Source organism: Bactrocera dorsalis, chromosome 4, assembly GCF_023373825.1.
Source record: "Bactrocera dorsalis isolate Fly_Bdor chromosome 4, ASM2337382v1, whole genome shotgun sequence".
Classification (NCBI taxonomy): domain Eukaryota; kingdom Metazoa; phylum Arthropoda; class Insecta; order Diptera; family Tephritidae; genus Bactrocera; species Bactrocera dorsalis.
In genome coordinates, this window is record NC_064306.1 from 30,625,635 (window position 1) to 30,653,553 (window position 27,919).

The window sequence follows — 27,919 nt, forward strand, 5'->3', positions numbered from 1 at the left end:
GTAGGTATTTTAAACCAGCTTATTAACGCTCTACTAAGCATTGTGTAGGGCAATAAGAAGGTTTGTCATTGTGTGCTCAACCATCTACGCTGCGCTCCAAACCAAACAAAAATTTTTGTTTATCACTGCTGTGACACCGCAAGCCCACAATTCCAGCGCGATTTGCAAAGCATTTGAGAAATTTTGTTTCACTTGTGGTGACAGTTTTGAGTTGTTGATATACAGAGCGCAAAGCTCTCCGAGCAGCAAAACAATCAACAACAATCAAAATAATCACTTAACCAACAAGAAATCTCATTAATATTTATACTGCGCACGCCTGAGTTTTGGTACGCCAGCCAACTCGTGTTAGCTAACAAAATCTCAAAGAGGCCTGCAGAGAATCAAAGAGGAGAGAACAAAAAAATATTCAAAATTCCGTGCATTACGTGCCATTATACTCTGCAAATCATCCAGAAAGTCAAATACACAGCCAAAGTCAGTCGCAGTGATGAACTATTACGTGCAATTAATAAAAGTAATATTCTAATTACATGAGTCCAAATAAATATCTATGAAATTAGCAAATATTAGTTAGAGCAAACGTTTTATGCGTAAATAGTATTTTTTTATGTGCAATTCTAACTTTTCGTAAAAACAGCGCATAATCTGTGTTCATCGCTAGTGAAGTAATCGCTTTCGCTGTGTAACAGCGTGTGTTATTCCAGTGTTTGCTTAGTCGAAATAATTATTAAGTTAATAAAAAGCCATGGGTTCGTCGTCGTCGCGCAATGCTGCGTCCAACTTTCCCTCGCACGATGATCCAGCGTACCGGAAGTGTCAGGAGTTGAAAGTAAGTGCATCAATGTACACGATACACACAAATTTTATTATAATTATATAATTTCTGTAAAAATCGATCTTTTAGATGGAACGTTGGATACAATTGCATTATCAGATAAAAGAGCGCGAAATGGCAACTTATATTGCTGGCAAACGTGAGCTCTTCTATTGGTTAAGCGCCTTCTATATGACCTCGAGCATTGGTTGCTGGCAATATTATCAGCACATTCGTCGAAAAGCCGCGTTGCTACCAATGGTTCCCTTGACCTTTGTTATGGCTTATTATGCCGATTTAGCTTACGGCAGCAAAGTACATCGCATTCAAGGTGTGTTTAGACGAATACCTGAATCAAAATCGATTGAAATGCCGCCTTTTATTAACTGCTAATTTTTGTTGGTATTCTTTTTTATTGTAGCTGAAGCCAATATGATATTAGAGCACGAGAACGAGCTGCTGCACTGGCCTGGCGGCTTGCCAACTGTATCATCGCTGGATGAGGCACGTGTCGAAAATGAAATCGAAAAGAAATTACATCCACATCCTTCATAGGCGTATCCATTGACCGTTTACCTATGCTTTCCATGCTATTGAAATTTTTACACTTCATATATTGCTCAATGAAATAATTATTTTTCCAATTAACTACAATTGTATGTATTTAACCATTTTATATTCACTTTTTGAAATTTAAACATATATTTATGCAATTGAAAGTTTGTGACAATATTCAAATTACTTATAAGATTAGCCATTTTCTAAACGTGCATGTACTTATATATACATACATACATACAAATATTTCGCAGTTATTGATGTGTGTACACGATTTTTTACTATTCAATATATTTATATTGTCCATAATATTAAAGTAATTTTGGAAATGTTAAAAAGGTATTTTAAGAAACTCGAGTTCTAACTACACACATTTAACGCACACACAATTATTATATATGAAAATAATAGTATCGAAATGTTATCGTATAATATATTATAAAAAATAATTGTCAGAATATACTATTATAAATTTGTATATGCCGGAAAAATATGTACGCATTCCTCTACATATACAAATTAATAGCAGAACTTCGTATTCGAGGGGTTTCAAAACTATCATTCAACCTTAATTCATGTGATTGATCATAGTACTTACTTACAAATATACTCTTAAATACATTTAATTAATTATAATAGTGTGCATTCAAAAATTACGAATAAATAATAAAAAGTTGTACGCATAATTCTTGTTAGAAAGGTCGATACAGCAATTTGCTAATAAATATTTATTTCTTTAAAGTCCTTAAGATCACGGAAGCATTTTTTTATATTTCACATCTATTTAAAAATAAATATATTAGCAAAAGTATATAAAATTCAATCACGAAAACTAGGAGAACTTTCAATAGAATGGCGCCTCTTCCTTTTCCCACAACCTTTTGTTAAGTAAATTGGCAGCACTGACAAAACGCTTATATGAAAATTCATATATATAATTGTATATAGAACTCTAAATTGTACCAAGTTGGCAAATAAGACGATTAAATTATCTAGAGAAGCCAAACAAATTCAAGTGCCTATTAGAATTATGCTTCCACTTCTTTATGTTAATAAAAAAAACTGATTCTGGAGCTCAAAAAGTTAACGCAACATAGTGCAACCCAAAGTGCTCCAATTTTTTCACAGTACAATTGGAATGCAACACTGTGTCCATTTTGACAATTGAAAAGTAGTAACAGTAGCGGCAGTGCGACTTGGAAAAAGATGTAAATTTTCTTAAGGCGATAATTTGAGGAAAATACCTGCAAATAAGTGTGAAAACAAGTGAAAAGTGTGCCTCGCACTTTGGTTATCATCTTTCGAAAGGAAAATCATAAATTTTGTTGCACAAAAACAAAGGATAGCTTGTGTGAAAGTAATCGACAAAGTCCACAAGAGGAATTTGGCAAATTTGCATTGTACACTCATTCTGATTTTACCACACAACCTCAACGATACCTTGTCCACCGTTGTCTTCGTTTAATTGTATTGTGTGTTCCCCTATTTGCTTTTGCCTTTGGTTCGGAATTTTATCGTCTTCATCAAAGCAGCACAGCATTAGTAGTTGTAAAGATATAGGAGGTGAAAAAAATCATTTCCTCATAAGATTTTAAAAGTGTCCACAATTGAAAACAATAAAGAAACAAAATACCAAAAAAGCGAGCGGAAGAACGGCTGGCGTAAATAAAAGCCTCGAAAAGATAGTGAATCGTGAAAGCATCTGGAACAGAAGTTGATTCCAAAGAAGTAAAGAGGATAGGTAAAGGTAAAGACAATAGAAAAAGAACAGTTTGTGCGGGGTGTTATAGACCGCCTGCTCGAGTGCCAAAGTGGAAGGAAAGCAAAAACGAAAGAAGAAGAGCAGAACTGAAAGGGTGCAAAATAAGACATAATTTTGACAGGTAAGAATGTAAGGAACATAAGAGAGTCACATTTTACGAATTTTCATTTCCCTTCATCATCTGCTCAGTGTGAGAATGATTGGAAAATTGAAAAATAAATAATATTTTTTTCACGTTCACTTTCATGTCTGACGTATTGACTAGTGATTTTTTTATTTGTTCATTTCCGATTCTTAGTGAAAGATTTTGTATAAGGTCGCGTTGTAGCCAAAGACTCATCATCATAGCACAGCGACGACGAAGTGTGTAAAAGAAAAAGTGCGGTTGCGGGGCGCTGTAAAATTGAATTTAAAGCGTAATTGTGACGAGAAAATGGAAATCGAGCCCGACCAATCGATAGAGGCAATGGACACACAAGAGGTCGAAATAATCACAAGCGACCTGCAACATCAGCAACAGCAACAATTAAATAAGCTGCATTTGCCAGCAGAACAGCTGCCCAACGAGAACGGCAACGGTCCGCCGCAGCAATTACTAGCCGACAACACTTCGCCATACGCCAACGAACAGGAGATGACGTCCGTCGACGATCCCAAGGACGATCAGTTTCGTTCTGAAGCTACATTTTCATATACGGTGGACAATATAACGCAAATTAAGCAACAACATCTCTCACCACCCGTATATGTACGCATGTTGCCATGGAAAATTATGGTAATTCCAAATGATCGAGCGTTAGGTTTCTTCCTTCAATGTAATGGCGAAAACGAATCACCTACATGGTCGTGTAACGCCATCGCTGAATTACGACTGAAATGTCACAAACCAGATGCACCACCATTTACTCGTGCGCGTATAAAGCATCTTTTTTACTCCAAAGAGAACGACTACGGTTATTCAAATTTTATTACGTGGTCAGAATTACAGGAGCCCGAAAAGTGTTACATACACAATGGCGCTATCACATTGGAGGTGCACGTTGTGGCAGATGCACCGCACGGTGTGCTTTGGGATTCGAAAAAACATACTGGTTATGTGGGACTTAAAAATCAAGGAGCAACATGTTATATGAATTCATTGCTGCAAACACTCTATTTTACTAATCAATTGCGACGTGCTGTTTACAAAATACCGACAGAGGCCGATGATAGTACCAAGTCGGTCGGATTATCATTACAACGCGTTTTTCATGATTTACAATTCGGCGACCGCCCAGTAGGAACAAAAAAGCTTACCAAGTCATTCGGTTGGGAAACACTTGACTCGTTTATGCAACATGATGTACAGGAATTTTTACGAGTTCTACTCGATAAATTAGAATCAAAAATGAAGGGTACATGTTTAGAAGGCACCATACCGGGTTTGTTTGAGGGTAAAATGTCTTCGTATATAAAATGCAAGAATGTTGATTATAACAGTACACGTTACGAAACCTTCTACGATATACAGTTGAACATAAAGGATAAAAACAATATCTACGATTCTTTCAAGGATTATATAGCATCTGAGACACTTGAGGGTGATAATAAGTACGATGCGGGTGTGCATGGCCTCCAGGTGAGTTACATTTGCTAAATGTTATATAAAATTTTGTAAAAAGCTGATAAATGATGAAAATGTAAGAAAAGATTTTAAGTGAGTTTCAGTTTGATGAAATATTTTATTATTTAGGTCGCTTTAGTAAAGGTTTAATTTGATTTTTTTATTGTTGAGAATTATCTAATTCGTTTTTCATTTGTGAGCATGGGAGGCATTTATGCGTTTCCAATATTATCCCATATATTATTATTTTTTGTTTATTATTCTTGTCATTTTATTATCATTGTTATTGCAAATATTAAATTTATGATTATTATTATATGTATATGGAAGTAGATATATGACTTTCTTTGGTGAAAATCATACCAACTTATCTCCTTTGTATTTCTTTTGTTCGATATAGGAGGCAAGCAAGGGAGTTATCTTCACGGCTTTTCCGCCCGTGTTGCATTTGCATTTAATGCGATTCCAATATGATCCCATAACAGATAGTTCCATCAAATATAACGATCGTTTCGAGTTTTACGATCGCATAAACTTAGACGAATATTTAGCTGAGAAAGAGAAGACACCTGCCGAGTATGTTTTGCATGCAGTGCTTGTACATTCGGGTGACAACCATGGCGGCCACTATGTGGTATTCATCAATCCGAAAGCGGACGGAAAATGGTTCAAATTCGATGATGATGTCGTCTCCAGTTGTCGTCGGGTCGAAGCCATTGAACAGAATTACGGTGGAAACGATGATGAAATCTCGTTCCATGCAAAATGCAGCAACGCTTATATGTTAGTCTACATACGTAAATCCGAATTGGAACGCGTTCTCAGCGATATACCCGAAAATGAAATACCCAGTGAATTAGTGGAACGTTTGGAATTGGAGAAACGTATTGAAATGGCACGTCGTAAGGAGCGCAGCGAGGCAAACTTATATGTATCCATACATGTTATCCTAGAAGAATACTTTGAGGCGCAACAAAAGCGGCGACTCTTTGATTTGGATAAAGTGCATCAACGTCTATTCAAGTTAAAACAAACACAAACTGTCGAAGAGATGATGGACGCATTTGTGAAGTCATTTGGCGTGCCCAAAGATCGTATGCGCCTCTGGATTTTGTTTGCGACACAATCGCAAAAGTTTCTGTACTTTGATTTCCAACGAGAGGGATTGAGTCCAATTGAGCAAGTCGCTTCTGCACAGAAACCATGGGTGATCTTCATAGAGTTGGCGTCACCGCTTGTACCTGGCCGCCCGTTGCCACCGTTCAATCCCAAACAAGAAGTGCTGCTTTTCTTTAAGTATTATGATGCATGTAATAAGCGTTTAAATTATATTGGCTGCTCACAACAGCCACGTAGTCGACGTTTGAGCGAAATTATCACGGAGGTGAACGCGCACTTGGGCTTTGAGCCAGACACCGAATTAACGGTATTCGATGAATGTCACGACAAAAAAATTACCAATATCAATGAACCACTAGAGAATGTGCTTTACCTGCATCCGGACAATCTGCAGGGCAATATATTAATATTCGAAAAGGAACATATTGACATCAAACTAGATTTGCCTACCGTCGAAGATTATTTCTTGGATTTGGTGTACAGAGTGGAAATCACGTTCTGTGATAAATGCAATCCCAATGAACCGGAAATCGTGCTTGAGCTTTCCAACCGTTACAATTACGATCAAATGGCAAAAGCGGTCGCAGAGCGACTCAATACCGATCCAAACAAATTGCAGTTCTTTATGTGTGTCAGTAGTTACAAAGAGACACCCGGCAATGCCGTTCCATACACCTTCAAGGTGAGTGCAAACCAGCAAGAATATTTGTTTTATGTAAAATATAGTTTGTAGAAGTTATGGAAATTATTTCAACTCCTTAGTTGTGATTATATTCCCTGATGCGACTTTGTTTGGTAGTTTCTATGGTCTAAGACTATATACTAGTATCAGTTCGATGCCCAATTTGTGGCTGATGTCGATAAATCGACCAGTTGACAATGAAGCGGCAGATGCCGTTGCCAATTCATTAAAAAAAGTATCCAAATATGATTTCTTTTTCTAACATGGAATGGCATCCGAAGAAAGTGCAAATTTCCATTTTTTTGCCCGATAATGGCTGATGCTGATGTCGATTAATCGGCCGGGCATTGCCATATACCATTTACAGGGGAGAAATTAGTACTCACGAGCAGTGAGTCTCCGCATGACACTGGCCACCTCTTCGCATGCCGCACCAACCCCACTCATCTGACACCCCTCTTCCTTTGGTCCAACACCGTCGAAACAGTACGTTTCTGGGGCCTCCCTGTCGACGACAACTTAGCATATTCTTACCATCCAAACGGGGACTACTTATCAAAAAACAACAGGGGGAAAACAAAAAAAAGTCTGTTATACAGAACATAGAAATTTGTTTCTGTTTCCTATTTAATTTTTTTTAAATAAAAATGCTATATTTAATTAAATAAAAAATGTAATTCCAGGGAACTGTTAAGGATCTAGTCGCATACTGCAAGCAGAGCGCAACCAAAAAGCTCTTCTATCAAAGACTGTCTCTCAGCATCCACGAACTCGACAATAAGAAACAATTCAAATGCATTTGGGTCTCAAATGATCTTAAGGAGGAAAAAGAGCTAGTACTGTATCCCAATAAGAATGAGAATGTCAAAGGTCTATTGGACGAGGCTGCCAAAAAGATACAATTCGCTGAAAATAGTCGCAAGAAATTGCGATTACTTAAAGTGGCCAATCACAAAATCGCCACCATATACAAAGAAGATATGCCGCTGGAAGCGCTACAAAAGACCAACGAAACGCTGACGGCACAAAGTGCGCAGAAGACTTTCCGCATTGAGGAAGTGCCTGCCGAAGATATGCAATTGGCCGAGAATGAGATACTCGTACCCGTGGCACATTACAGCAAAGAGATATACAATTCCTTTGGTGTGCCATTCTTGATCAAAGCGAAACATAACGAACCATATGGTGCGCTAAAACAACGCATACAAAAGCGTCTGAATGTCCCCGATAAAGAGTGGGAGAATTTCAAGTTTGCCGTCATCTCAATGGGGCATCCGAACGAGGTTAACGACAATACACCGGTCGATATGGAGATCTATCGCACTTGGTCTAATGCACATTTGCCTTACTTTGGACTAGATCACATAAATAAATCCAGAAAGCGAACATCCTTAAATTTCTCCGAGAAAGCGATTAAGATTTACAATTAAATTAGAATATAATTGGCGAAAAACAACAAAAACATAACAAAAGATGAACTCATTGTGGGATCGATAATGTGTGCGTGCAAATAACAACAAAAAACAAAAATATGTAATAACCGAGAAAATGAGAACTGCCGAATTGGAGGAAAATATGCGGAGAGAAGCAAGAAAACAGCGGGTAGTATTGTAGCAGAATAATTTTAAAATGGGGCTTTATGGCTAAAAGACGAGAGACGAGTTTAAATTATAGCACGATAAACGATAAAAACAAATTGGAAACCATAACAAAAAAGTTGCTAATGTATGTCTTGTTCTTATGTTTACACATGCTGCATATACGCCGTAACAACAACAACACGAACATACTTCAAATAGCTGCAACCGCAATGGCAACAAAACAAAATATGTGTGCAGCCAACAACAAAGTGAAGCAAACAAGTAACCATCCGACTGACCGACCGACTACCAAACAACCGATTTGTCAATCAGCCAACTAACCAACCAACAACAATTTTAAGCGCAAACAAGCAAGCAAAAACAAAAGCAAAAACATTAAAAACGAACCAGATATGGTAACAACAAGAAGCGTAGAGTGTTTGTGAATTGTTGTTTGCTTTTATAGTTTCGAATGTGTTTCAAAAGAGCTTCGCCTGCAAAATTTTCACAAAACTCACAATCACACACACACACACTCTCTCACACACACACAAACAATAAATGGAAATACAGAACACACTTTAACAAAACAAATAAACCGAACTTTAAAATTAAACTAAAATAAAAAATATTAAATTAAAAATGTACTACTTTAATATATATATATATAAATATGTATATGTATATTTAAAAATTAACTTAGGCGTACAAATGTAAAAGAAAAAACTAAAATTTACGCAAAATTTTGTTATGCAAGTAGCATCCAAACAATCGACGACGGTGCTGGTGACGTTGGCTGCGACGTTTACTGGCTGATTGGAATCGACGTAGCAAGTACGATATTGGTGGAGTGCGTTATAGTTTGCATTTTGTTTGACGGGTATTCGGGCGCTCTATGCGCGCATATAAATTGCAGATGTTAGTTAGGTGCATTTCAGGAGCCACAACTGTCTCTGTATACCTCTACCTGATTTCATTTAGCGAATCAAAGCAATTTACACTACCGCAACATTATTCTTGAGCATCGTAACGCATGCGAAGTCGCTATATGAATGTAGGCAGCAGCAGCAACCACAGCAAAAACAACATCAACATGGAAACGCATTGAATGCAAGTAGAATAATTTGAAATATACATACATATACATAAACACACACTTATATATATATTATATTAAAGAGAAAGAATAGAGATATACATAAATTGAATCTAACAAAACAAAATGATGCGATAATGATTTTTAGATAACCCATTTAGTACATCAGTAAAAACGCCAACGCATACATACGTAAAAAAAAATTCACACACGCACATATTACTTTGCGTCAAAAGGACTTTAACTACTTCCATATCACACACAATCTGAAAGATTCTGCTCATGCATACTGATAACAGAGTTCTTTATTCCACACACATCCATAAGAGAATGCTGCACATTGATTATGCGTATGATTGATTGTGAGTGGTGGGGGAGTACTTCTATTTGATATTGTGAGCTAAAACCGTTTTTTTTAAGTTCTGGGGCGGTTGTGTATATAATTGTAAGCAAAGCTATTTGTATGCACCGAGTATTCCGTTGATTATTGTTAATTTTTTTTATTAATACATATGTATAATCAAAATTAATTTGTTTTAATCCATGCATTTTTTTCTAAAGAAATAGAATACACTCGACTTTATCTCAAAGCAGCTAGCTTTTTATACATATCTTGAATTTAGTATGTTAAAATAGCTAATGTGAACCTAAGCGGAGGTAGGTATTTTAACTTTTAGTACAAATACGGGCTTGTTTTACCAGAAAAACGCGTTTCGGATTTCGGAGAAAGCATTTTTTAGTCAATAAATGTAAAAACATTAAATATTACAGAATTTCATGCACCCTAGTAATCGGCGATTCTGTTTAAAAATTTTGGATTCCTTTGTTTTCATAGCCTATCTGCAGAAGAACATCCGAGAAACGTGCCCAGCGGTTAGGAAGATTTTTCTGCTCAAAATGATGTCAGACCCAAATATTAAAAAAAATAATTTCTATAGATTAATAAAGGTTATGATCCGAAAGCTTAGTAAAATTTTGATTTTTGGCAAAATGCTTTTTTTTTTTGTGAAAAACTTAGGACAATTTTGAGTTTTAGAAGCTTAAAAAGTCGATATTATTACGACAAACTTCTTTCTTCAATCTTTACTTGACAAATATAAGAAATATGTGAAAATTTCAAGCCGATAGGTCCAGCTGGAGTCCAGTCCGGAGATATTTTTCTCACCGATTCTGAAAAAAGCTTTCAGTGAAAAACGAGTTTATAGTTTTTGAGCCGATTATACTAAGTTGAAAAATTCTTACAAACGCGTTCATATCTTCGCAATTATTTTCTGGATCAACTTTAAATTAAGTTCCGGAGAATAAATTGGTTTTGAAATTCACAAATGTATACTGCCTTTTAACCAAAAAATTTAAGATAATTTAATTACATCGCATTTCCATGTTATAATACAAATTCTAGACGTGCTCTCGAGATAACATTTCGTGCAATTTCAGGTTAGCTCAAAAATTTAATTTTAGAGATATTTATTATCGAATGTGTTATAATGCTGCAAGTTGTTAAATGAATTAAAGTCGATTATCTAATCTGTTAAAAGTTAATTGATTAAAATTTTTTTTTTATTTTTTCTGATAACCGGTTGGATGGCAGATTTCCTCAAGCGGTCAAATATGTGCATGAATGTTGCAATTTCAATTAAATAATAATAAATAGTGTTTACATGATGCTGTTTTTTATTATGTATAAACGAATGAGAGAAGACGATTTTAAGGAAGTAAACAAATAAAAATGATATACGTTTTATTTATACTGAGTTTATGTTTCCCAATGTGAAACATACTACAACCAAATTAAAAATAATTTTTAAAAGAAGAGACAAAGGAAATTGAGATATACATAACTAAGTATGATTTAAATTTATTATACATCATATATGTGTATGTAAAAGTTATTGCAATCAAAACAAATAGAAAACCATAAAAATAAATAAACACTATTAAAAGCGAAAACAACGGAATATCCCAATTAAATATTTTTAAAAACATTAAACTATCAAAAAACAACAAGAATATTGATTTTATAGCGATTGAAAAGAAAAATTGAATTGTTTGGATTTTGCGCTGCCGCTATCGCCAGTATGACTTCCCATTGGTCTTAACCTATAACCCGATAACGGATCATTTCGAGAATTCCAGCAGTACAATAAAAACGCTTTCGAAGAATATAAATTCCATGGCGTTTATTTTGACATTTACATACCAATCCGCATATTCAAAGGGTTCAAAAACATACAAATTTACACATGTCTAATTGTGGTCATTACGCTTAGTATAAAAGTGAATTTTTATTTCAAAACTACAAATACACAATATGGTATTGAACACAGTTTATTTAAAATTTTCTACGTTTTAATATCTCCGGACGCCAATTGACCGGATGTGTCTCTTCGCTCGCCTCATTGTCTTCCTTATAAATTTTTATCGTTTTGTCTGCCTCAGCCGTGATTAAACGTGAACCAGACTGATCGAAGCACATTGCAAAAATACCGGCTTCACTGTCCATTGAGCCCGGCTGAACAGGCGCCTGAAAACGTTGAAAATTGTAGCCAGTACGCCAGTCCCAGAAAAACATTGTACCATTGTCACCACCCGAAACCAACACACCATCCGCATTTACAGCCATGCAATTAACAATGGCATTGTGACCAGATATATTTTGCACAAAATTACCCTCAGGGCAGCGCCATTGCTTGATATTGTCTGGCGATGCCGAGGCAAACATATAAAGCGTTGGATGTAAGACGATACTACGCACAGATTTCTTGTGGTTCGTTAATGTGCAAACACTTTTGCCAGCAGCCAAATCCCATAAACGTACTGTAGAATCATGTGAGCCGGTTATAATTTGCGGATTAGTTGCTTGCGCAACCACACTGGCGACTGTATTCGTGTGCCCGGTTAGTGTGTGTATGTTGGCTTTAGTACGCATATCCCAAATGCGTGCTGTGGAGTCACGACCACAAGTGGCTAGAACATCGATTGTTGGATGCAGCGCCATGGAATACACAGCGGATAAGTGACCATGGTAATGTCGAATGACCTTATTATATTCGAGATCCCAACATTTTACTTGACGATCTTCACCACAACTGAAGAGGTAGGGATGTTTAGCGCTTACTGCTAAGCCGCGAACGGTACTCACATGGCCGGTGAGTGAGAGTTTCAATTTACCACTGGCTAAATCCCAAATTTTTATAACACGATCACCAGCACCCGTTGCAAACCACTCATTACCAGGTTCTACAGCTATGCAGCGCACCCAGCCCAAGTGACCTATGCAAAAGGAATACAATATACAATTATAGAAAATAGTTGTTGATATTTGCAAATTAAGGATATTTACCAGAAATAACTCGTGACAATTTCCATGGCGCATGCCATGTAGGTTTCGGAATAGTAGGTGCCTTTTTGGGTATTAATTGTACATTACTGCCCGTTGTACCGGTACGCGCGCCTGATGCGGCCACAAGTGATGTATTGCCATTTACATGTTCCATTCCACCAGTTGCAGTTTTATCTGTTGTTGCTACCAAGGCGTTATTGTGTTCGCCAGCCAAGCTGCCATCTGTGATGGCAAGTGGACGTTCTGGTCCCTCTAATGCGCCACCAGGTGCAGAAGCAGCTAATTTTTTTGCTTCTGCAACTTTAGATACACGATCAAAAACTAGACCATACGTATCCTTTGCTTTAATGGATTTCCGAATATTTAATCTGAAAATTTTAATTTATTAATATCTGCTTAAGCTGAGTTTACTTTACTCACAGTTTTTCGTCGATTTCAGGCAATGCGCTCTGATTTGATACAAACATGTCGTGTGTGCGCTTTAATGAACGAAATATTAGCGTATGTACGCTGTGTCGCTGCACTTCTTCCATTTTATAATTATTATGTACTTATATGTGAAATGAGTTTACAATTAATAATTTTAGTTAAATTAAAAATTCGCCTGTTTCAACCAATGCATCGCATGAATAAAATAATAAACAGAAACAAAATATATAGAAATAATTCCACACACAGGGTTGTATTTTTATATCTCGATACTTTAACCCCAGTGTGGTACATTGAATAAATAACTTAATAAAATAATTGACATGAAAAATAACGCATTAAATAAATTAAAATAAATGTATTAATATTATAGAATTATCTAAACTGTAAAAAATACGTTTTATAAAAATTATTCATAATTTTTTATTTCTGATTTAAATTTTTTTACTTAGTAACCATCATATTCATCAAAATTGATCCAAATTAGTTTTAATTTTTCATGAAAAATTATATAAGTTTTTTTTTTTTAAATACAAATAAAATAAAATAAATTAAATACGCATTTATTATTCCCATGACAATTGATTCTGATTGGACCGAACCTATGAGGATTCATATTAGATCCAGTTTTGTCAACTTAGCTATTTACCACAAATCTATTTAGAAAACTTGCTAACTTGCTACAAGATAAACAACATTCTGTGATTTTTTAAATATATATATTTTTTTAAACGATTTTTGTGGTCTTTTCTATTAATTGGCTGGCACAGGTGAAGCTGATGCCGCATTACTCGACGATGTACCTACTGAGGCCGAAGGTGCTGATGATGACAACGACGACGATGTGGACGAAGAAGCTGAAGATGTACCCGCAGCAGCTGAGCTATTATCTTGGGAGGAACCCTCGAAAAATTTCTCAATCTTAAATGGAGCAAAAGAAGAAAATAAATTAGTTGAATTTTCTTAAGCTAGTTGCATAACACTCACCATTTTCTTTATGTAATTGCATAAAGACTTGTTGTTTGAAGTTGAAATGACATTTTCCACTCTATACGGTGGAGAAACAGTGACTTCGTTAAATATTTGTATGTTGGTACCTTGCCAGGATACTTCATTGGACTATAAGAAAAAATTCATTTAAATTGAATAAAATATAGTAAGGTTATGTTATTTACCTTAAACTGCTTTGCAATTGTTCTGTACAATTCCTGTGCTTCTAAACTAACATCCGCATTTCTTGACTTAAGATAAGTTTGTCGTTGCTGCACTGTATTGCGAAGTCGAATTTTTATCTACAAAGGAAAAAAGAAATAATTTGAACGTTATTCTTTTTTACTTATTGTTAGTTTTTTAGAATGTACCTGTTCCAAGTTCAGCTTTTGTGGATCTTCAACAAAGTTGCCATTGCACTCCTTGATCACTTTTACATTGCTGCATAGCGACAAATTCAGCACGTAAACATCATTTAGTTGCTCTGAGTTTTTCGAACGACATTCTATATAAATAATATTGAAATTAAGGAAAACCTTACCTCTATTTACAAAACCTTGAAAATAAACAATCTACAAACAATTTTAAAATTTTTACCAACATCAACAAGTACTTGAAACTTTTGATTCTTCACTCGCTATTCATTTACTCCATCCTATTACTTAATCTACTAATGCCGTATACAATAATATGATGTAATGCAATTGTTTTTGGATTCATCACTATTCAAATATTGAATAATTAATTAATATTAGTTTTATTTACCTTTCGCGCTCAGGCATAGAATTGAACACCTGTTTATATTGTCAACTATTAACATATGTATGTACCACTACTACCATAATACTAAATTGGTGTTCATTGGCTCAAAAGTCAATACGGATGATTGACCTCAGTATTGTTACTTGTATTGCAGCTTTCTCCAACTTATCGCAAATTCGCTTATATTATACATAAACATGAACCAATGGAGCCATTTTTCAAAATCTACACTGCACCTTACCTAACAGAACTTAGTATATCTACTTTTCAACAATAATCACATATTTCCTAAGGTCACCGTAGTTTAATTTCAAAATTATACCAAACATATGTTTGCTAACTCAAATATGCAAAAATTGTTACTCTCTCATTAGTTTTATGATATTTCTGCTTTGTATGTTTTGTTTTTGAAAAGGATACTTAAAATTAGCATTTTTGTGTTGTGATCAAATGCTAGTACTTCGCCTTCCACTTCCTCGTTGAAACAGGTCGTGCACAGCACAGATGATCCAATCGTGAAGCAATCATTTACCGCAGCCATTTTTAATGAAAGCCGCCACACAACTCAGCGATGATAGCGCGAATTTAGGTGAATTATGATATCGCTAATCAAATTAACGGTGCTGATGTTTATCGTTTACTTTCGAATTGTAAGTCGGCCACAATTATAAACAATCAGTAAAAGCGTTTACCAATGCAGCAAAATGCGGTCGTGTCTCTTTTATCGCTCTTTGCTAGAGCTCCGTGCATACGTTGACTTGTGGAAGTATTTATATTGTTGTTTTCGCTTCGGGTTTAAGATTTTTGGTCACTTGCTTTCAATAACAATTAAGCATCAATTCACAACAATTGGGTAGATGGTGTTAACTGTGTCCGTAACTCTTCACGATTCTTTTTATAACAATTATTATATACTTTTACTGACACCACTGCTGTTGCCGCTGTTCGATCACTTTTCCCCTATTTACTTATGAAGTAATTTTCTGTGTTCTTCCTTTGCCTATCATTTATTTTTATTGCTCACATATGTACTATGCGCAACTTTGCTATTTGCAAGTTAAATGCAATTTGCAGTAATATATGCGAAAGTAATTACGTTTTTTCACACAGTGAAAAATAATAATAAACGGCGTATGCAGACGTTATCCAAAAATTTTTTGGTTAAAGCTCTAAAAAACGAGCGGAGCGAAAGGAAGGAGATGGCAAGTTGAAAAAACACAATCCAAGTTTCTCTACGTACACGACATTCTTCCACACGCACACACCCGCATGTTGGCGCGTGGCGAATGAGAAGAAAGACAAATGCCAAATGACAGCAGTTTTGTGTTTTAAAAAAATAATATTACTAATGTTTACATTTATCTGAGTATTCTAAATAAAATATTGTAAAATATGATTAGCATTTTAAGATAACGTAAAATGATAATTAATATTATTGCAAATATAACCATAAATTCTTTCCTATCTTTTACAATAGGAAATCGTGTTGCAACCCTACCACCATCTAAAAATGTAAACAAAAGTTCCGCCGGTTGGCTGCGCGAAACAAAGCTTATATGCGTTATCAAATAATTAGTTTTGTTATCGGTAATTGTTCAGAAAATCACAAGTTTTAAGGATATAAGTAAAGCAGTTATATTTAGATGTGTCGCAGTAGTTTATATCACCATTCCATTACTTTCAGTTAGCCCTTGGTATAAGTATAAATTTATAACAATTTAATACCACGCCCTAACAATTTGTTCATCTCCAGCGGTTCTTATTATTTTTATGCACTATGCCTTCATTGATAAGAACGGTTCTTTCCATGGTGTTACTTTTGCTATTACAAAATTCATACGGATCGGTACGAGCTATTAACCATTGGATCCTCCAAGATGATGGACGCATTACACAAAAAGTAGACTCTCCATTTTTGCTGCGTGAACCACATAATCTTGTAACATTTCTGGATCAAATACAACATAATGACTACGTGGAGCAGTCTTATCTAAAATTGAGACGACAACGCGAATTAATTGCAGAGCATTTACGCTATTCCAAACAATTCAGTGAGGACTTGGTTTTGCAGGCGGAACGCTTGCAGCCGCATTTAGGCGCACAAACACAACCAATGCAAAATTTGATCAACTCATTAGAAGCGCTTACTAAGCAAACGGCGAAAATGTACAGGTAGGATGTGTATATATGAAAAGGTATTTAGACCCTCTTTATTTATTTACAATTTATATAGCTACTTGGAGTTCGTCAAAGATGAATTGAAAGAGTTTAGGAAGCTGAAAACACAAATTACCCAACATCATGAAAAATTGATACAACAGCAGGTTAACAAAAATTTTGTAACTCTTATACATAAAAAAAATTAACGAACTCATTACTCATAGGTGCCTCTTGCCTCACGTCAATTAGATGAAAAGGTGAATAATGAGGATCTACTAAAACGAGGCCAATACTGTAGTACTCGAACTTTGTCGAAAACAGAAGATCCAGTTTTATTTTGTGATTTTTACTCCGATATGCAAATGCGTTTAGATGGAAAGGATGTAGACCCTGAAACATTAGAGCGTGATTGGCAGCTGACAAGTGAATCTGTGTTAAATCAAGTGACTAATTTAAATGTGCAACAACGCATGAATTTGGAACAAATAAAAGCTATGCGAGCTAAGAAAGCGGCTGCCGTGGCTAGTGCCAAAAGTAAGAAAGTGACGCCGGTTTCGTCAGCAACAGGCGATATTCCCGATGCTAAAAGTAATGATACATAAGTAAGAAAATAGTAATCGCAATACTAATAGCTTTAAAGACAACACATTAATTAAGTTTAGTTGCTTTCAACTGACATTTTTATACGCCACGTATAAAATAACAATTTTTATTAAATAAGTATCAATAAAATTTTATTATCTTTCTTAAAATATCGCACAATATAAAATATTTAGTCATTTGTTTAACAAGGAGTTAAGAATAATCACAAAGTTCCATCGCAAAATTTTAAACTTAAAACGAGTATTTTAGGGTCCGTTATGTTTACCACTCGATATCAATCGTTTGCAAAGCATTATGCATTTCTCTTAAACTAGAATACACGTGTGTGGGATTAGCCTTCTGAGTCTCATCAACCGACTTTGTAATGAGTAAACTGCTCCAGCCAGCATTGCGGGCACCTATATAATCCTTTTCGTAAAGATTTCCAATATGCAATGCCTCAGAAGCATGCACATTATACTTCTCTAAAGGTTTCAGAAATGCACCACAATGCGGTTTCTCAACACCCAGATCATATGAGGTGTACACGAAGTCAAATTTATGCCTTATATTCATACTTGAGAGCACACGTTCCAAGCCGGGATCACTATTAGAGATGACACCAACATATTTAGTAACATCACGTATCATTTTTAATAATTCTACATTGCCCTCAATATGCACATAGCACTCATTGGAGCGATACTGTTCGAAAAGGCGTTCGCTAATACTGCGTATTTGTGTTTGCGATAATTTGTCGTCTACACGCTTAAAGATGTTGTCCACCAGTAGCATCCACCAGTTCTGCCAAGTTATTTCATTCGAATTTCGGCCGTAAATGGGATATCTCTTGGTCATGTTTTTAAATTCTTCGCGAAATAAATTTTGTATTTTGTTTGGATCAAGGTTTTTTACGCCCATTGATGCCGCAGTATTCGCATATTGCACACCTGGAGGTTTGCGAAACCTCAACAATGTATCAGTGATGTCAAATGTTACTAGGCGAAAACGATTCAAGTTCTTAACAAACTGAACATGACGATTCATTCTGATAAGCCTCGAATTAAAATATTTTTGTATGTCAGCACCTTTTGTTATTATTGAGGTAATTAGTTTGTTGTTATTGTTAGCCGGTAGATAGTTTGTTTATAGACAACCCAAACTGTTATCTAATGAATAAAAAATAGTAAACAGCTGTTTTGAGATAACACAGATGTAAAACGTACAAGCACGTTCTGTTCGTGTACTATATGGATATTATGTGTATTGAAGTTGTTGCCTAAAAATATTAAAAATAATGGTGAAATTTTCATAAATCGCCGTTTTTTCGATATTTAAACTAGAGGATATTTTCAAGTGTTTATGTAAATTTCTTAATTTGATTATATTCTTTAACTCAAAGTTACAATAATATTTTTTGAATATTATTAATAATTCAGTAAAGGAACAAACAGATGTCTCGAATAGGTTTGCTTGCAACCCTGCTGCTAAATTTAACCGCTCAAACAACAGAAAAATTTACTACAATTTTATTAGTTAAGTGATTAAATCAGTTAATAATAAAAAAAATGTCTGAAGAACCTCCAAAAATTCGTTTTAAAAATCCACAGTACAGCTATATTGAACCTGGTGGCAAAAAGCACGTCTTTAAATCACTGAAACAAATACTGGCGGTAGAGAAAACGCAACAGTGGCCAGAAGGCACAATGTCGTGTGAGTGCACTTGTTTTAAATTGTTATCACTAATATTTGTTTACATACTATGTATATAATATAGATATTTGCTTATATTTTATCTCTTCCAGACACCTCCTTTAATGCGCCACCCTCTTTGCGACCACCCAAAAAATATTCTGACATATCAGGTCTGATTGCGCCGTACACTGATCCTCACTCTAAGTTGCGTTATGCCAATTCTGAAGAATATACGGTGGTGAAGACTTTGCCTTCCGATATTGTCGCAGGTTATTTGGCATTACGTGGTGCTAGTAGTATTGTTGGCTAATAATTAACCAATTTAGACTAAATAAAGATAATAAGCTTAATAATTAAAAACGAAATACAAAGTTAATTAGCAGAAATCCAAGACCATAAATGCTGCAGGTTCTCGAAAAATATTTAGAATTTTGAATACGTTAATTTAATTTCGGATACATTCAAGCAAATTCAAAATTGTGGGTGAATTGAAAACCAAGTAAGCACTTCTTGATTTTTAATATATAAGATAATAGTGGCTACTCGAACATTATATCAGTAAATAGTTTTATAGAACTACTTATCACAATTTATATATATGTTTTATTGTTATTGTGATATATTTTATTTATTATAGACACATTTTGCTTGTAAAACTCTTCTTCTTGAACAACAAGTGGCAAGAAAATTACTGCATAATATTGATATAAGTACATTTATGTACATATCATACATGTACATATATATTTATATTTATTAACAACTGAAACACTTAAACTCTTATTAATTCCCTTGCATTATTTATACTGTCATCACTATCTTATCCCTAAATTTACTATGTTTATGAAAATAATTATATTTTTTTCGATAAGCCTGCAAAAACAAAAAAATGAAAAAGTTTTCAACTTGAAAAAAGGTATAATAACTCTAGTGAAAGGGGGGTAAGTCGCATTATGTCAATTTCATCATTCCTACCAAACTGAATGAATAAATATATCTCATATACATATCTCATATATTCCCTAGATAAAAATAGTGGAAGACATTTATTTGGTGTAAGAGGGATAACATAAAATATAGCTGATTTTGGAAATTTTTGGGCGTAATTGTCATCTGTTGCTGTTATTGGGGGCGAAGCCAGGTTCAAATGTTATTTGTTCCAAATACAATATTAGTGTACTATCTAACTACTTCATTATTTCCGCCTCTAGTAGTACAAAAAGTGCGAACATTCAACTTATTCTAGTGCTACGCCCATATACTAATAATTAAAACCTTATATACTTTTTTCTGCTACTTCTTGTGCCAAATTTCGTAGCTCAGTTAATGGGTTGGTAAGGTGAAAGTCTGACGAAACCATCAGTCTTGAAATTAAAAAAGTTTTCAGCCCTCATACGACCGCGATTATCGTCTTATACCTTCATTGACTCCCTCTCAGTGAATGGCGTACTTAAAGTCGAGAAACGAGAGTGGCCCTATCGCAGCTTCGTTCTGAATACTGTACTTGGTTAAATTCCTACTTATCCAGAATAGGCCCTGGCATATCAAAAATATGTCCAGGGTGCAATGAGTCCCTGCATGTAACTGATCGCTTCTTTGCATGCCCTACCAACCCTACTCATCTGACACCTTTCAACCTTTGGTCCGACCTCGTCGAAATAGCATGTTTCCTGGAATTACCGCTGGATGTCGTCTTATCCAATCCTGACCATCCTAACGGGGATTAGGTGCCCGTAACAACAACAACATTCTTTTCTCATACCGTCCCCGCAACAGTCGGGTCTACGCCAAGGACTGTCAAACCGGCAGCATTCCTCTAAAATACTTCAGAAATGTTTTCTGTCGCTACAACAACACCACCAACATTCATTTCCTATACAAAGCTTTGCATTCGCATAGAAGATGCCATTCAGTCCCTTCTTAAGCCATACTACTAGAGTTCTTATGTCATTCCTTTTGAATTTTAAATGTCTTCCGGCCCGTATTCCGTTCATATCTAAGGATTCTAATCGCACGAGTTTCTTTTTAATGCAACACGTATAATAATTATTTTTTCATTGGTTTATTATTGTTGTTGTTTTAGTGGTTCAAAATGTCCTCAAAAAATGTTTAAAGTACTGCAGTCCTCTTCGTATAAAAATTCGGCTCCGTATCGCCTACATCAAGGCGACTCTCGCGGGACCCGCTTTATTGTTCGCTCTTTGAACTTGCCGTGATTTTATAATTTTTTTTAATCTTGTATTTAAATTATTTTCAATTAATGCATAAAAAACTATGGAAAATATTAATATACAGTCTCAGATATAAATTAAATCCTGGTGGTGTTTATACAAATTAAAAAAATATATATGTATGTATGTACATTGGAACAAAAAAGCACCCGGAAATTGTAATTAAACTCCCCGAGTTGGTAGGACTGTCCTTAATTACTATGCCTAATATCGATTGTCGGTATAATAGTCGGTACACCTTTGTAGTGCGTTGCGATTTTTACAATGGATAAAAATATCGAAGAAAGAATTTGTATTTCTATGTTGTTATTTATGTTGGAAAAGACTTACGGTGATTCAAATACACAAGCCTACGAATGATAAAAAGTCTTCAAAGACGGTCGAGAGGTCGTTCAAGACATGCCTTGCTCTGAACGATCTTCGACCTCTTCAACTGATGAAAATGTTAAAAAAGGGAAGAAAGCAAGTCCGCTCGAATGATTTTGGTGGATATTTTGAGTATGAAACACGTTCTTGCTCGACTCGTCCCGATAAAGCTGATTTTTTTTCAAAAGGAGTACGGTCAACAGGTCTCTTTGGACATGCTTGATCTTGCGAGTTCGATCCCTCATTCATGGAAAGAATTATAAGTGCCGACATGAATTCATGAGTTTGACATGCAAACAAGTCTACAATCAAGGGAATGGAGGGAAAAAATTACCCGAAACCCGAAAAACCACGCCAATGCCGCTCAAAAATCAAGGTAATCCTAATTGCTTTTTTCAATATTGGTGGCTTGGTGCATCCATCATGCATTTGTTACGGAGGGACAAACGGTCAATAAAGAGTTTTATTTGGCCACATTGAGGCGTTTGCATGAGAACATCCAATGAAAACGGTCGGAATTGTGGAAGAACAATTCATGGACTTTACACGATGATAATGCACCATCGCATCGTGCCAAGATTGTTACCGATTTTCAAGCCAACCACCGTATTGACCAGATTTGGCTCCGTCTGGTTTTTTCTTGTTCCCTAAACTGAAATTGCCGCTCCGTGTAACCCCGTTTTCAACCGATCGAAGAGATAAAACAAAATTCGCTGAAGGCCATCCCAAAAAGTGCTTATGAAAACTGGAAAAATCGTTTGCATAGGTGTATTACATCTAGTGGGGATCACTTTAAAGACAACAAAATAAATATTGATGAATAATTAAATATTTTTCGGTTCATTTACAATTTCCCGGTACTTTTTTGTCACAATTTATGTACCTACATACATATATCAAGCGGAAATTACTTTAATACAAATGAAGTATAACTAAAGAAAGGATATATTTTGCTCTGCGCTGCTCTGCTCTCCCCATTAGGATCTTTTGGATTTGTGTAAAACCTTGCTTACTTTCCATACAATAATAAAACAACAAAGAATGTAAACAGTAATTATGAAAGGGCACGGACATTCAGTAAGCGGGCAAATACAAAAATGTGTAAAATTGATATACCAATGTTACAAAAACTATTTATTGTCAGCACAAGCAATGATAATTGAAACTGCAGGCGTGCTGGGTCCAAGTGCTAAAAGATTACATCCAACGGTTTATGTTTTGTACACAAAACTATTCACACACATACGTCAGAACATAGGTACGAATGTATGCTGCATAAATGAAATCTCTGATTTCGGTGCGCACATTGAACCTCACGAGATTGAGTGAGCAGTTTTGACGCTCAGTAAATTGTAAACAGGAAATATGAGTACCTGCTGACTGAGCACATGAAAGTACCAAATACAACCACAAAGTTATGTATATAAGCACTCACAAGTGTGTGGGCAGGTCACACACGCTTGCATTACGAATGAGGCAAACCTTCCGGGAAGGTGTACGCGCATGTAACAGGATCGTGGTAAGTTTTGTGCGCTCAGTCAGACAAATGCATACACATTTTGTGAGAGAGGCGTTTAAGCTGAGATTTCAAGCCCGTGTTGTGTATCGACGAACCTGCCAACCAACATGCACACAGGTCGCTAAGCAATGCAGATCAGTTGATGCTAGCAGTCCACAGTCAGTCTCACACGGGAACGCTTCGGTGCGCGCGGTAGTGTTGTGCGATAAAATCAAAAATCATAAAAATCAACAAAATTAAATAAAACTTGCGGCTTCTAAACGCCGGCAATATAAAATAGTTGGCTAGTTCTTGTAGTAATATGTCTGCAACGACGAGCAGTGGCGCAAGCAGTGCGAGTGATAGTTCTGTAACGGATGGTGATACGAGTTTTAAATTTGCCAATAAAACATTGCAAGACTATGAAGTTATATCGGTGATTGGCAATGGTACCTTTGGTACATGCTTCAAAGTGCGCGATAAGCAGACGGGCGAGCTATACGCATGGAAGGGTATTGACTATGATGAGTTGAGTGAGTCTAAGAAGGCATCTTTGGTGTCCGAGATACGTGTGTTGCGTCAACTGCAACATCCGAATATTGTCGAATACTATCATCATTTGGTTAATCATGAGGCCAAGTCGATATTTATTGTCATGGAGTGTTGTGAAGGTGGCGATCTGGCGCAGCTTATAAAGCGTGCGCGTGATGAACGTAAACGTTTCGAAGAGCGTTATATATGGCGTGTGCTGTTTCAGGTCTGTAAAGCGTTGCAGGTGTGCCACAACAAGATAAGGAAGGGCACGATACTACATCGTGATATCAAACCGGCAAATATATTTCTGGACGCACAAGGCAATGCCAAACTGGGTGACTTCGGTTTGGCGCGTATGTTGCGTAAAAATCAGGATTTCGCTGCCACTTTTGTTGGCACACCCTACTACATGAGTCCGGAGATTGTGAGAGGATCGCGGTATGATCGCAAATCGGATGTTTGGGCTGTGGGTTGTCTCGCATACGAAATGTGTGCTCTACGCACTCCCTTTCAGGCGGCGAAGTTCGATGAGCTTACCTTGAATATTTCCAACGGCAAGTTCAACCACATACCCGCCGTGTACTCCACCGATTTGCAGGAAATCATCGCGTATATGCTGTCTGTGGATAGTGAACAACGCCCCAGCATTGAAGTGATAACGCGTCATCCGACCGTTGTGCGCAACATAACCGAATTGGGTAATGAATTTCCAACACTAATAAAAGCGGAGTCAGATTTATTTGAGGTCGATGAAATCGCCACAGCACGTTGCAAACTGCAATACAGTCCTTCCATAGACCTTTCCAGCACTATGTATACGGAGCGCAATAGTTTCAATGAGGAATATGGGCAACGTCGGTTAAGTGTCGCATTTACGCCTGATTTACGCGCCGAACTATTCTCATCCGCGACACGGCATGTGAAACCTAAATCTATCTTTCAACGATCAGATCCTGAACTCTATGAAAGCATACAACACGAACTCTATACGAGCGTACATAATCTGACACCACTGCGACCGCCAGTCCCACCGCCCAAACCAGCCCCACATGCGCGCACGTCGGCTAACATTTCTGTGGACGAGCTCAAGAGCCCCGCGCTGATTACGGAGGATGTCTTTAATGAGGCATTGCAAGCACGTCTGCATGCCATACGCGCACACGAGTCGCTGTTGGAACATAAAGAACATTGCTTAAATATGCGCACCCAAGAATTAAACGAACGAGAGAAACGGCTTCAGCAGTTGGAAAGCGCATTGCATAAACGTGAGCTTGAATTGGTGGCGAAAGAGAAGACTTTGGCCGCTGACGCTTTGCGAGCAGCCGAGCGCCGAAATGATAACGCACGTTCACCATCACCTCCTCCGATACCGCCACGTAAATCCAGCGTTAGCAAACATGATGAGACCTATTGCAGCATAGAAGACACCCAACTGGAATCGCCGACAATTGCGAAACTCAATTTGCCATTGACCAAGTCGTATCCAGCACTGCGTCGTGTTACATTTCAGTCGCCACAAAAGTTTACAAACTACAGCATCGATGCTAACGCCAACGACGGCGCGCAAGCGCAGAAACTTGCAGCCGGCAAAGTGAACGCTAAACGGCAACCCACGGAACTTCAAGCCAGTGTCTCAAGTAAAGATAGTCGTGAATCAATTGATAGCGGCATCGCGGCTAACTCGACAACCACAACGTTAACAACAACAACTGTGCCCACACGACGTCGTTCGATATTATCGGCACTTTTCGGTATACATCGCAGCAGCAAAGACACTACAAAGTCAGGCAGCAATCATATAAAAAATAATGTTGAGAATAATAAAGCCAACCAACAGCCCATAGCCGGCTCACCAACACCCAAAGTGCGTATGCCATTTGCGCCGCGCCCCGATCAAGTGATAGCCAAATGCGAAACATCAGAACTGAGCAATATATGGACTAAGGAGCATAAACGCGCCGCTTTTGACCTCTTGGCCGCCATGAATGCGGGTCAGTGTGGCACAATCGATGCAACCCAATCAAACATGCTGCAATATAATGGTTCCTCAGCGCATACTGCCACCAATAATATGACAATTGGACGTCAGAAGTTGCGACAATCGACACGTGAACGCCACAGCGCCACTTTGCGGCGCCACAACCACATGCGGCGTTCGTTAATGATGCCGTCTCAGTCACTCGCACATGTTACAGCGGCCAGCGCCGGTGCTGTGGTGAGCAGTACACGCAGCGGTGTGGGTAGCAGGGAGAAAATGCTGGTTTAGAGTGTAGTTATAGCAGTATTATATAAATGTTTTGGAAATTTTTAAATAATTAAGGCTTCACCGCTTACCTTTAAGATAAAAAATACTGCTTCGAAGTACTGCCATTGCTTGACTACTTACATACATATATATGTATGTATGTCTAAGCCCTATACCATATGCCATAAAAATAGTTTCCTATATATTTAAATGATTATTTAACTTGTTAGTTTAGCCCGTTGGCGCTGATTTTAGTAGTAATTATGTAGCTGTGACCTTTGTCTTTGAGATTAAAAAAAAATGTTTTTATGTTTATATTCTATTCTGTATAACCTATAATTTATGTAATATTTAATTGTTAATAAATACAGACTATCAGCTTCTATATGATATTTAGTACATACATACATATATTTACATATTTTTTTTAAGTTATTTATGTTTTTTGAGTTAGTCTGTGCCAACAAGTTTTCCATACAAGGACATAATTTTGATGTTGTTGTTGTTGCAACGGGTACCTAATCCCCGTTAGGATGTTAAGCATTAGATAAGTTGTCATCGAGGTCATCCAACGGTAGGCCCAGGAAACGTTCTGTTCCGACGGGGTCGGAACATAGCTAGAGGGGTGGCAGATGTATGCGCTTAGCAGGACATAAGAGGTGGCTAGCGTCATGCGGGGACTCTTTGCACGTTGGACATATGTATGTTTGATATGGCAGAGTCGATTCTGGATAAGTAGGAGTTTAACCTGCTACGGTATCCAGAACGAAGCTGCGCCAGGGTCACTCTCGATATTGATCGTTCAGTCTGGTATAGTGGTCAGATATTCGCGGCTCCAACAAATGAGTAGCTTCTTGGCAAAAACTGAGTTTCCGACGATTCCTATTGTGTGTTTTAAACTTCGTGGCAAATTTAATATACCCTCTTCAGGGTATAAAATATTGCTATATAAAGACGAGTGTATATAACTGCTTTCTTCTCTATAAAATACTCATTTGGCACATCTTTTTGTATTATTCTTTCTGCTCCACAAAGCATCCGCATGACTTCAGCACCTCTTAAAAGAGTTTAAGCAGTTCAAAAAACCAATGACTTGCCTGCTTTCATATGTACCCGTTTGTTTACATGTATAGTATGCTGTGTGCCTATCTTTCTCATCTGCGCTGTGTTGTCACGAATTCTAAACAACTCTTTGCAATTCTTCTGCATTGTTATTGTTGTTGCAGTTTTCGTGCGCTGATTCCTTTAAAACTACCTGCGTAAATTGACGCTTCACCACAAGGGAAGCATTCGTTACTTACGGTAGAGGACGAGGATCGTTAAGAGTTCAGCTCGTAGCCTCCACACACACACAACCAAACAAACAAGTTTTATTTTCGGCACCAACGGCTTGTTAACTGGCTATAGGTCATAAATCAGAAGGCACTTGTGGAATCTGGAGACAAGAAAGTATGTAAAGTCAGCATGCAGCATGATGCAGCTTCATTACAGTTGCTTGTAAGCGACTTGGTGCATTGGTCAGAATTGTATTGTGGTTGTTTGTGGCCAACAGACAGTATTTATCGGTTTTGTCTGCGCCAAACGTTCGAAAATTGTTTGGGTTTTTGTGCGCGCATACCTACATTCTATCTTAGATATTCCTAAGCGGACACAAAAACGTTGTTGATTGGTTTATGATTTTCCATACAAGTTTATTTGTTTTTATTTTTTTTTTCTGTTCGTGACTTTGACCACAAATAAGTAATTTGTATACAGTCCATTTAGTCTAGTTACATACGGGTATACGTACATATATGTATGTATATTCTTGTACTTACATTCATATGTTCATATGTACATACATACATATACATACATATACCTATAT

At 36.7% G+C, this 27,919-nt stretch overlaps 8 protein-coding genes across 13 annotated transcripts; 5 read left to right on the plus strand and 3 right to left on the minus strand.

The window, feature by feature from the left end:
- The first annotated feature begins 195 nt into the window (after nucleotides 1-195).
- On the plus strand, nucleotides 196-2,124 carry LOC105224233 (plasminogen receptor (KT)). The gene is made up of 3 exons (XM_011202255.4): nucleotides 196-832; nucleotides 908-1,148; nucleotides 1,239-2,124. The coding sequence occupies exons 1-3, from the start codon at nucleotides 749-751 to the stop codon at nucleotides 1,370-1,372; spliced, it is 459 nt and encodes a 152-aa protein (XP_011200557.2). The 5' UTR covers nucleotides 196-748; the 3' UTR covers nucleotides 1,373-2,124.
- Nucleotides 2,125-2,537: 413 nt separating this feature from the next.
- On the plus strand, nucleotides 2,538-10,439 carry LOC105224234 (ubiquitin carboxyl-terminal hydrolase 7). 2 transcript variants are annotated; one of them, XM_011202256.4, is made up of 4 exons: nucleotides 2,538-3,258; nucleotides 3,436-4,755; nucleotides 5,141-6,541; nucleotides 7,225-10,439. In XM_011202256.4, exons 2-4 carry the CDS (start codon nucleotides 3,571-3,573, stop codon nucleotides 7,969-7,971), a joined length of 3,333 nt encoding a protein of 1,110 aa, XP_011200558.2. In that variant the 5' UTR covers nucleotides 2,538-3,258; nucleotides 3,436-3,570; the 3' UTR covers nucleotides 7,972-10,439. The 2 variants fall into 2 exon arrangements, with proteins under 2 accessions (XP_011200558.2, XP_049312754.1); XM_049456797.1 differs by lacking the exon at nucleotides 2,538-3,258 and having other exon boundaries at nucleotides 3,288-4,755.
- A 943-nt stretch (nucleotides 10,440-11,382) lies between these two features.
- On the minus strand, nucleotides 11,383-13,242 carry LOC105224235 (pleiotropic regulator 1). Its single transcript, XM_011202257.4, has 3 exons — nucleotides 12,981-13,242; nucleotides 12,561-12,928; nucleotides 11,383-12,490 (listed from the first exon to the last, which is right to left on the minus strand). Exons 1-3 carry the CDS (start codon nucleotides 13,091-13,093, stop codon nucleotides 11,550-11,552), a joined length of 1,422 nt encoding a protein of 473 aa, XP_011200559.1. The 5' UTR covers nucleotides 13,094-13,242; the 3' UTR covers nucleotides 11,383-11,549.
- Nucleotides 13,243-13,686: 444 nt separating this feature from the next.
- On the minus strand, nucleotides 13,687-15,929 carry LOC105224236 (LSM12 homolog A). Its single transcript, XM_011202258.4, has 5 exons — nucleotides 15,162-15,929; nucleotides 14,351-14,484; nucleotides 14,165-14,281; nucleotides 13,977-14,108; nucleotides 13,687-13,910 (listed from the first exon to the last, which is right to left on the minus strand). Exons 1-5 carry the CDS (start codon nucleotides 15,280-15,282, stop codon nucleotides 13,743-13,745), a joined length of 672 nt encoding a protein of 223 aa, XP_011200560.1. The 5' UTR covers nucleotides 15,283-15,929; the 3' UTR covers nucleotides 13,687-13,742.
- A 111-nt stretch (nucleotides 15,930-16,040) lies between these two features.
- LOC105224247 (uncharacterized) lies at nucleotides 16,041-17,670 on the plus strand. 3 transcript variants are annotated; one of them, XM_049456838.1, is made up of 5 exons: nucleotides 16,041-16,126; nucleotides 16,219-16,435; nucleotides 16,495-16,913; nucleotides 16,975-17,065; nucleotides 17,126-17,670. In XM_049456838.1, the coding sequence occupies exons 3-5, from the start codon at nucleotides 16,519-16,521 to the stop codon at nucleotides 17,501-17,503; spliced, it is 864 nt and encodes a 287-aa protein (XP_049312795.1). In that variant the 5' UTR covers nucleotides 16,041-16,126; nucleotides 16,219-16,435; nucleotides 16,495-16,518; the 3' UTR covers nucleotides 17,504-17,670. The 3 variants fall into 3 exon arrangements, with proteins under 3 accessions (XP_049312795.1, XP_049312794.1, XP_049312796.1); XM_049456839.1 differs by lacking the exon at nucleotides 16,041-16,126 and adding an exon at nucleotides 16,138-16,155; XM_049456837.1 differs by having other exon boundaries at nucleotides 16,094-16,435.
- Nucleotides 17,608-19,201, minus strand: LOC105224243 (rhythmically expressed gene 2 protein). Of its 2 annotated transcripts, XM_011202267.4 has the most exons (3): nucleotides 19,065-19,201; nucleotides 18,710-18,762; nucleotides 17,608-18,652 (listed from the first exon to the last, which is right to left on the minus strand). In XM_011202267.4, exon 3 carries the CDS (start codon nucleotides 18,528-18,530, stop codon nucleotides 17,766-17,768), a length of 765 nt encoding a protein of 254 aa, XP_011200569.2. In that variant the 5' UTR covers nucleotides 18,531-18,652; nucleotides 18,710-18,762; nucleotides 19,065-19,201; the 3' UTR covers nucleotides 17,608-17,765. The 2 variants fall into 2 exon arrangements, with proteins under 2 accessions (XP_011200569.2, XP_049312797.1); XM_049456840.1 differs by lacking the exon at nucleotides 18,710-18,762 and having other exon boundaries at nucleotides 19,065-19,195.
- On the plus strand, nucleotides 18,840-19,961 carry LOC105224242 (INO80 complex subunit C). Of its 2 annotated transcripts, XR_007422772.1 has the most exons (3): nucleotides 18,840-19,196; nucleotides 19,289-19,677; nucleotides 19,816-19,961. XR_007422772.1 is itself a non-coding variant. In XM_011202263.4 (2 exons), the coding sequence occupies exons 1-2, from the start codon at nucleotides 19,052-19,054 to the stop codon at nucleotides 19,486-19,488; spliced, it is 345 nt and encodes a 114-aa protein (XP_011200565.1). In that variant the 5' UTR covers nucleotides 18,840-19,051; the 3' UTR covers nucleotides 19,489-19,961. The 2 variants fall into 2 exon arrangements, 1 of the variants encoding a protein (XP_011200565.1); XM_011202263.4 differs by having other exon boundaries at nucleotides 19,289-19,961.
- Nucleotides 19,962-22,827: 2,866 nt separating this feature from the next.
- Nucleotides 22,828-26,451, plus strand: LOC105224241 (rho-associated protein kinase 1). Its single transcript, XM_011202262.4, has one exon. The coding sequence runs from the start codon at nucleotides 23,596-23,598 to the stop codon at nucleotides 26,071-26,073; it is 2,478 nt and encodes an 825-aa protein (XP_011200564.2). The 5' UTR covers nucleotides 22,828-23,595; the 3' UTR covers nucleotides 26,074-26,451.
- Nucleotides 26,452-27,919: the final 1,468 nt, after the last annotated feature.